General features: G+C 38.6%; 2 protein-coding genes across 2 annotated transcripts; one reads left to right on the forward strand and one right to left on the reverse strand.

Annotated features, from left to right (window-relative positions):
* The first annotated feature begins 817 nt into the window (after positions 1 to 817).
* Positions 818 to 6,954, forward strand: LOC111442922 (nuclear speckle RNA-binding protein A-like). The gene is made up of 9 exons (XM_023080480.1): positions 818 to 938; positions 1,133 to 1,432; positions 1,685 to 1,746; positions 1,973 to 2,054; positions 2,501 to 2,726; positions 5,784 to 5,881; positions 5,975 to 6,036; positions 6,163 to 6,285; positions 6,701 to 6,954. Exons 1-5 carry the CDS (start codon positions 818 to 820, stop codon positions 2,599 to 2,601), a joined length of 666 nt encoding a protein of 221 aa, XP_022936248.1. The 3' UTR covers positions 2,602 to 2,726; positions 5,784 to 5,881; positions 5,975 to 6,036; positions 6,163 to 6,285; positions 6,701 to 6,954.
* Positions 6,856 to 8,928, reverse strand: LOC111443223 (protein ANTAGONIST OF LIKE HETEROCHROMATIN PROTEIN 1-like). The gene has a single exon (XM_023080942.1). The coding sequence runs from the start codon at positions 8,573 to 8,575 to the stop codon at positions 7,103 to 7,105; it is 1,473 nt and encodes a 490-aa protein (XP_022936710.1). The 5' UTR covers positions 8,576 to 8,928; the 3' UTR covers positions 6,856 to 7,102.
* Positions 8,929 to 9,058: the final 130 nt, after the last annotated feature.

Genomic DNA, 9,058 nt, shown 5'->3' on the forward strand with positions numbered 1-9,058 from the left:
TTTTTTTTTTTTTTTTTTTTATCTGAAAACAAAAATAAATTTTGTAAAGGATATAAGATATAGTTGAAACAAATTTAATGTTGGAAGTATTTTGGCCAATTTAAGCATTTACGGAGAACCGGAGAAAGACGAGACCGCGGGAAGGTCGCAGTTGCAGCGGAAGCAGAGCAGACGGCCAAGCCATGGGAGAGGATGCGTATACCAGATAGCAGATAGAGGTACTCATCTCATATGGAACCCTAGTTCAATGACCTCTTGTATTTCTTCCATTCACTCGATCTTGGAACAAGATTTCATTGTTTAGAATCACTGCTACACTTGATCGGAAGAATATTGGCAGCATGGAACGAAAAGTAGCTCAGGTGAACGAAATCGAGCTTAAAGGAAAGATTAGAGTAGAATAAGCTTTTGGCCAGTTGCATTTGTACTGAATATAGGCGAAAAGATAAACCATCAACTTTCTGGGAAATTGTTGCGTTAGAGGATGTCTGGATGAGATACCATAGGGTTGATCATGTGAATTGTTCCTTGTACTGCTCGATGACTGTAGTGTATTATTTTGCTTGGAAAATTTTTATGATACTGTAGTATCGGGCTGTTGAATCATTTATATGGAGCAATTGCAAGGCTAGTTTCTGTTGAATCATTTCAGCTGCTGTATTTTAGGATACGAGTGGTTCAACCTAGTCATTCCATAACATTCTCTTGTTCATTGCTTATTCACACCAATATTTAATTCTATTCACGTACCTTGTTTTTGGGTCTGGCTTGGAAGAATCTGGGGCTAATTGATTTTCCTTAAAGAAAAATATGGGAAATGGAAGTCTCCCTTCTCCTTATGCGATGTGAAGTGTGGAGTACATGGTTTGTAGATTTAACCGATTCTGCGAACAGCATACTTCAAGCTAATGTTCAATTGTTGGCTCATGCAGCAGGAAGTGTAGCGAGGTCTGGCCTTTCAACATACTCTGAAGCACCTCCTTTGACATCTTACCCTAATTCGACCTCTATTGACCAATGGTACATCCCTCCTGATGATTTTCAGAAACATGTAAGAATTTTATCTTTAGCATAAAATATATTTATTTAATGAGTGCTTTACATGACTTGTGACTGTCGAAAAATTCATCAGGACCGGTAGCTTATGGATATACTGAAGTAGGAACCATTAGTAATTACCCGGAACCAGTTATTGGGGGCGGTTTGAGTGCAAAAGGCTACAGATCTCCATTTGAAGATTCATTAGCAAGTCAAAGACAAGATATTGCAGTGGGCAGTAGTCCAGGACTGATGGATATGGCAGACATAGGTCATGAAAGGGCCAATTCTCTTGGTCTCAGAACTGCTGATTGCGATCCAATTTCGTCTCGGGAATCAAACATTATTTTCGTTGATGGACTTCCTACAGATTGTACTAGGAGAGAAGTAGGCCGTATCCTTTTGCCTCATGTGCTTACTTTTGTTACTATTTCTCCTGTCTCTCCAACTTTATTTACACCCTGTGCTTTAATTTTCCTAGGGTGTAGGCAGCATCCCAAACAAGTTGAGCTTCTGTTAAAACTTAAAACAACCATTGTTGTCTTCTTGATGTCACTTTAGTCAAAGAAAATAGGACGTAAATTGCAATAGACAGAACTATTGTCACGTAATCATGTTTTGTCATATCTTAACTTCGAATTGTAAGATCTTTTCCGCCCATTTATTGGCTATAAAGACATCAGAGTTGTTCACAAGGAGCCCAGACGGGTAAGTTATCAGGCTCCCTTTACTTTAAAATTTAAACTATGGAGGCATGTTTTACTACGATAAGGCCTTCATTGGCAATTAACAACTGCATGCACTCTATGGTGGAGGTCCTGTTTATAATTATTGTGTCCTTATGCTCAGATTTTATGGTATTATTTTTCTTCTGTCATATGTTCTTAAACGTCATTGTACATTCCTTCTGTTATAACGAGTAATTGAACTGCAGTGTGGAGATAAGGCTACGGTATTATGTTTTGTCGAGTTCATTGAAGCAAGATATGCCCGGGCTGCAATGGAAGCTCTTCAAGGTATTGTATGATTTGTTCCTCTCTGTACGGGTGATAATCTAAGTCAAAACGTAAAGATAAATGCTTGAAGAAACTGAAAACGTGCAGCAGTATTTAGGGATTCTTATTGTGTATTGCTTGGTACATAAAATTTATGATCTAGTATTTAGCCAAGTATATCTGGCACTACAATTGCGCCGGATTCTAAGACAAAGGATGACCAAACTGTATGATAAACCAAATGTTTCAGGTACTTGGGCACTCCCTCTCTTGAGATCTCTCTCAAGTCCTAAATCACTCACCAAAATAATGCCTCCGTTCTCCTTTCCCACTACCTCTTTAACTAATGATGCCATTGACATTATTTATGAACGGACACTCGATCGATGAATTTCTCTAAACGAACTAGGACAACTCTTAAAATGCTTCATATAAGTTTAGATAGTCTGATGAATGATTTTCTGCAGGTTACGAGTTCGATGACAAAAAAACTGATTCCCCTGCTTTGAAGATTCAATTTGCACATTTTCCTTTCCGCTTACCATCTAACCACGATGACGGGCGATGAACTTACAAGTATGGTTTCCTGTTAGGTGCCCTGTGGATCCTGTGAAATAGTAGAAGTTTATTCCCAGGCAGAACATAGAATAAAATGGTTCAAATGAAGCATTTGGCAAAATGGTGGTTATCACCTGTTAAAGATCACGTATTTGTTTAGATTGCTCTCAGTTAGTATCTAACTATATCTCTGTTAGGAGTTAGGAGTTAGATTTAGTTTTTGATTTGATTTAGTTTTGATTTGATTTTGTTTTGATTTGTTTACTGTTACCAGATTTTTTTGCAGATTCTTAGGTAGAGTTTCTAAATATCTTTTTGTATTCTCGGTATATATATAGAGCATTCTTGCTCTTCATAATTCAATCTTCTCATCAATCATTCAATCAATCCCTATTTCACTAACTATTGGTATCAGAGCTGTCTTCTTAAGGGATCTGTGAGATCAAAATGGGAGAATCAAGTTTTTCAGCCGTTGCACCACCAGTCTTCGATGGAGACAATTATCAAATGTGGGCAGTTCGTATGGAGACTTATTTGGAGGCCTTGGATCTTTGGGAAGCAATAGAAGAGGATTACGAGGTCCCTCCGCTTCCAGCAAATCCTACTGTAGCACAAATCAAATTACAGAAGGAAAAGAAAACAAGGAAATCAAAGGCAAAAGCTTGCCTATTTGCCACTGTATCTAAAATGATTTCATGCGAATAATGTCCCTCAAAACAGCAAAAGAAATCTGGGATTATCTCAAGGCTGAATATGAAGGAGATGAGAGGATTCGTGGAATGAAAGTCCTGAATTTGATCAAGGATTTCGAGTTGCAGAAGATGAAGGAGTCAGAGTCGGTAAAAGAGTACTCAGACAAACTTCTCAGCATCGCCAACAAGGTGAGATTGCTTGGTTCTGTATTAAATGATTCCAGGATCGTTGAAAAGCTGCTAGTCACTCCTCCAGAGAAGTTTGAAGCCACCATTACTACTCTGGAGAACACCAAAGACTTGTCAAAGACTTCTCTTAGAGAGCTCTTGAATGCTTTAAAAGCGCAAGAGCAAAGGAGGTCTATGAGACAAGAAGGGGTGATTGAAGGCGCCTTACTTGTTGAGCATCAAGACAGCCGCAGGTATAAAAACAACTAAACTTTCAAAAATCAATTGACGTATGGAGATTCATCTGCCAATTATCAAAAGACAAAAGGAAGAGGTTTCAAAAAATCCTATTCACCTTGCCGCCATTGTGAGAAGAAAGGTCATCCACCATACAAGTGTTGGAGAAGACCTGACGCCTTCTGCTCCAAATGCAATCAACTTGGACATGAAGCTGTGATCTGCAAAGCCAAAGATCCGGTGAAAGAAGTAGATGCACAGGTCGTTGATCAAGAAGAAGAAGAAGAAGAAGAAGATCAATTGTTTATGGTCACTTCTTCCTCAAGCAAAGAATCAAGCGAGAGCTGGTTGATTGATAGTGGGTGCACAAATCACATGACATATGACAAGGAGTCTTTTGAGGAATTAAGAGACACCGAAGATAAAAGAGTGAGGATTGGCAATGGTGAACACTTGGAAGTCAAGGGAAAAGGCACAGTAGCTATAACAAGCTATGAAGGTACAAAATTTATTCCAGATGTTTTATTTGTGCCTAAAATTGATCAAAATCTCTTGAGCGTTGGTCAGTTACTTAATAAAGGCTATAAAGTATTGTTTGAGAATAAGCAGTGCTGGATCAAAGATGCTAGTGACAAAGACTTGTTTAATGTCAAAATGAAAGGAAAAAACTTTGCTCTAAATCCGACGGCCTTTATATCCAGAATTAGTGCAACTGAGATTTGGCACAAAAGACTTAGACACATTCATCATTGAGGTTTGCTTCAGATGCAGTCAAAGAAGCTGGTAGAAGGACTCACTAACATTGATGATGACATGCCTCCTTATCGTGCTTGTAATCTTGGGAAGCAACATAGGCAACCCTTTCCTAAACAGGCATGGAGAGCCTCGAAAAAACTGCAACTGGTTCATACTGATCTTTGTGGTCCTCAGCGAACACCATCATTAAATGGTAATCTTTATTACATTGCTTTTATTAATGAACTAACAAGAATGTGTTGGATATTCTTGCTGAAGCAAAAGTCAGAAGTTGCGGGTGTATTTTGGAAATTCAAAGCCAAAGTTGAGAATGAAAGTGTATGCTTGATTCAGACTATAAGATCAGATAATAGCAAGGAGTACACTTTAGAAACTTTTAACAGGTTTTGTGAAGAGGCTGGAATTGAACATCAATTGACAGCATCATACACTCCTCAACAGAATGACGTCAGTGAAAGGAGGAATAGATTCATTATGGAGATGACGAGATGCATGCTTCATGAGAAGGATCTTCCAAAACGTTTTTGGGGAAAAGCAGCAAACACTGTTGTGTGCTTGCAAAATCGAATTTCAACAAAAGATGTGAAGGACCTGACACCATTTGAAGTTTGGTATGGTTACAAACCTTTAAAGTTCGTTAGAGTATTTGGGTGTCTTTGCTTCACGTACATTCCACAGGTGAAGCGTGATAAGCTTGACAAATAGTCAGAAGTTGGCATCTTTGTTGAGTATAGCACTATATCCAAAGCTTACAGAGTTTTTCAACCACATACTAGTCGTGTTATTGTGAGCCGAGATGTTTATTTTGCTGAAAATAAACAATGGAATTGGGAAGGACTGACGAAGGTGAATCAGATTTCTAATGCACCAAACAATTTAACCTTTGGTAGCATGTTAGAAGAGTCTGAAGATGAACGACAAAAAGATTCTGAAGATGAACGACACGATGCTTTGGTTGATGATGCACCTGTCAGAGGAGGAGCTTTCGGTGATCGAGAAAAACAAAATCTGGGAGTTGGTTGATTGACCTCTAAACAGAAAGATAATTAGAGCAAGATGGGTGTTCAGAAAAAAGCTTGGAGTTCACAGCATCTAAACAAGGAAGAGTGTTAAAGATCACGTATTTGTTTAGATTCTCTGTTAGGAGTTAGGAGTTAGATTTAGTTTTTGATTTGATTTTGTTTTGATTTGTTTACTGTTACCAGATTTTCTGCCGATTCTTAGATAGAGTTTCTAAATATCTTTTTGTATTCTCGGTATATATATAGAGTATTATTGCTCTTCATAATTCAATCTTCTCATCAATCATTCAATCGATCCCTATTTCACTAACATCACTCTATCTGATCTTACAACAGTTTTCAGTTTTTGATGTGGGTCGGGATGAGCCCAGAGAAGAATCCAATAGCCATTTTCCGAAAATCAAAATCATGTTTGGTATTGTCATTGATCAGTGCGACTTTTTTCGTTTCTGTTTTTGGCTAACAAGCTGTAGTCAGATGACTTCTTAATCTTGTTCTGCCTTGTCAGGTTTCAGACATCTTCTGCTTTGGATTATGAAAATGACACAGGGATAAAGATTCCTGACGAAGGTAATAAACTGTATGTGAATGATGATTATTTTCACATAAATCCAACCCACACCCAAAGTGGGGTATTTCTGAGTTATAAATTTATAACCCATGTGAATATATATAAATCTTTTGTCTCAAGAATAGTTTTACAGAGAGGGGGAGGACAAGGGGTCAAAATTCACATTTTTCAAGCTTGTGGGGTTTGAAAGCTTAGAATTTCCTATCACAAGGGATACAAAGTTAAATTCCATTATCGAGTAATTATAGGTGAAGATCAAACCATCTACATTTAAGATGAAAATTGAAGTTTTATTGACTAAGTTACGTTAGAATTATAGTTGACCTTTAAATATTGATATGGTTACGTGCTCATTTTTAAATTGTTTTATGTTCTTTTTATATTTATTTTTGTGACACTATTTTTATTAATAGTTTATGTATAGATCTAGTTTATATATATAATAATTATGAATGAGCAGTTGATTGAAAATAAAAGGAAGATAATCTTTTTAATTTATCTCTAAGCTAAATGCGCTTAGAAGCTATGTATGGAGCATAATTTAATCTCATAGGTTTAGTCTTACAATCGTGTTCTATTTGATTCCAAGATCATAAATTTATTGGTATCTCAAGTTTGAATTCAATAACTCTCTGACTTTTGATTATTTTTAAATTATGCAAGTTTCAAACAAATGCTTCAAGACCTGCCTTGGGGCCTGGGGATACCAATTAAAGCTGTTCCAACTAAAGCATTGACCGTGATGGAAACCCCAAAAAATGGAGCTGGTGCAGGTACGTACACACCCACATTAAAGGGGTAAAGAATAAGAAGGAAGCTTTTAAAAGAATTGAACATTTCATTTAAATTCCATTCTGTCTGTCATGTCTAGGAATCTAACCTGTATATGGCTCTAAACTACAAATATTTCTTTGTGATTTCAATTTCATAACAAGAACATATGAAAAAATAATTTAGAGAAGGGGAAAAAGAAAAAAAAAAGGAACCCCATTAGTGAAATGGGCAACAGCTTCAGGCTGTGAAACGAACAGATACCCAAAAAGGATTAGATTCTGAGTTCCTTCGCTAAAGAAAAGAAGTCCCTGCAAGGCCATGGTGCAGCAGATTATGAGCAATGGCATCTCTGGCTTTCATGGAGGACACTGACCTCAAAGCAACTTCAGGAGCCATTTCATCATCTTGAAGCTCTGTTGAGAGTTCTCTATCCATTTCTTCATTCCCCAGTTCACAAATATTGTGGAGAACACAGCAAGCTCCGAGCACCACCGGCAAGTCCTGAAGCTTCACCTCCGTCCGCTTCTGCAGGCAGCGCCACCGTCCCTTCAGCCGAGCAAAGGCATCTTTAGCCACCTTCTGAATCTCCCCAATCTTCTCGTTGAAAGCATGTTGAGTCCAGGTTAAATGTTGCTGTGTATAAGGTACCAAAACCCAGTCCAGTAATGGGTAACTGGAGCCCCCAACAATCCAAACCCCCTTTAATAGTCCCCCGTTTGCCCTTTGAAACAGAGCTGATTTCTCTAGAACTTGATCGTCCGGCATTGATCCCGGCCAACCGATGCACACGTCGGTGAACACCCCTCTCGGATCCACAACTCCTTGGACTGTAATTGAATATGATGTTTTTTGATTTCTCTCTGTGTGGCGCTTGTTGAAATAAGCTGCGACGCTGATTTTGGGGGCGATGATCGGAATGTGTGTGGTGTACATTGAACCAACGACGTTAGGGATCCCGGAAATTGATTCGTATTCCTCTTTGATTCTTCTCAGAGTTTCTTCCTCCGGCCATTGCAGGTGCTTCGGCATTAGCACTGTTCTAATGGCGGTGCAGACCTCGAGTATCAGTTTATGGCAGGTGGATATACCTAACCCGAATTTCTTTGATACGACTCGAAGGGGGTCACCGGTGGCTAATCTCCATAGACAAACGGCGACTCTTTGCTGGACGGGAATGGCGGTTCGAAGAGTCGTGTCCTCCTTGGCTATGGCGGAATTAAGCTCTTCACAAATCATATCAAAAGTTGCCCTTCCCATTCGGAATTGCTTCTTGAATTCTTCATCGGGATAATCCGGACTGTTACATTCATCCCACCAGGCTTTTGACCTGTCTTTTACCCATAGTCTCCGGTGATGTCCGCCGCCATCGCCGCCGCCGCGTTTGCTTGATTTGACGATTTCGATCTTCTGTAATCCATCGGAAGCTGCTGCAACCGCGACGGAGTTGGCTGCTAATCGCGATTTCTTTCGCTTCAATCGGTCGGATTCTTCGACTTCAGAGTAATAATCTTGAGCTTCTGAGTAGAAATCATCCATGGCTTTCGTCTTCTTCCTGTGATTAACCTCCATCGAAACCTTCGCCTCCATGGAAGCTCTGTCGTGTTCTTCCTGCTCATACTTCTCCTGTTCATCCAACAGCAACAGAGAAGTAACCAATCCCTTCAACTCCTTTCCTCTGCCATTTTTTCCGATTGAACCATCGTCTTCATCGGCTTCATCCCCTCTGTTCCTCTTCCTCGCACCGCCGTTGGTGGAATCATTCATCGGGGAAGAAGGGTCAAGAAATTTGAAAGAAACGAAATGAATTACGGGTTTGGTGAGAAAAAAAAAAAAAAAAGGGTTTAGAAATGGAAAAAATGGAATTGTGGTGAGGGTTTTGTTGCTAATTCTTCTTCAACATCTTCCCTTGGAAGTTCATGATTACAGGTTTGACTCACCAATGTGAACACACAGATTACAGACCCCAAAACGCCGAAACAAACCCACAACGCTTTTGAAAATCGAAATACAAAATTATAAACAAAAATATATGAATAAAAAAAAGATTGAAGAAGATGGGTGGATCGTCATCGTATGGCGGAAACCACATAATTTATCTGTGGTGGTCGGTCAGGACACAACTTTGGTTATTCCAAATCCAAACTCAACGTCCTTTTATTATTATTTATATATATATATATATATATATATATATATATATATATATATATATATATATATATATATATATATATATATATATATTTT

Source organism: Cucurbita moschata, unplaced genomic scaffold (genome assembly GCF_002738365.1).
Source record: "Cucurbita moschata cultivar Rifu unplaced genomic scaffold, Cmos_1.0 Cmo_Scf00005, whole genome shotgun sequence".
In the NCBI taxonomy this organism is placed as follows: domain Eukaryota; kingdom Viridiplantae; phylum Streptophyta; class Magnoliopsida; order Cucurbitales; family Cucurbitaceae; genus Cucurbita; species Cucurbita moschata.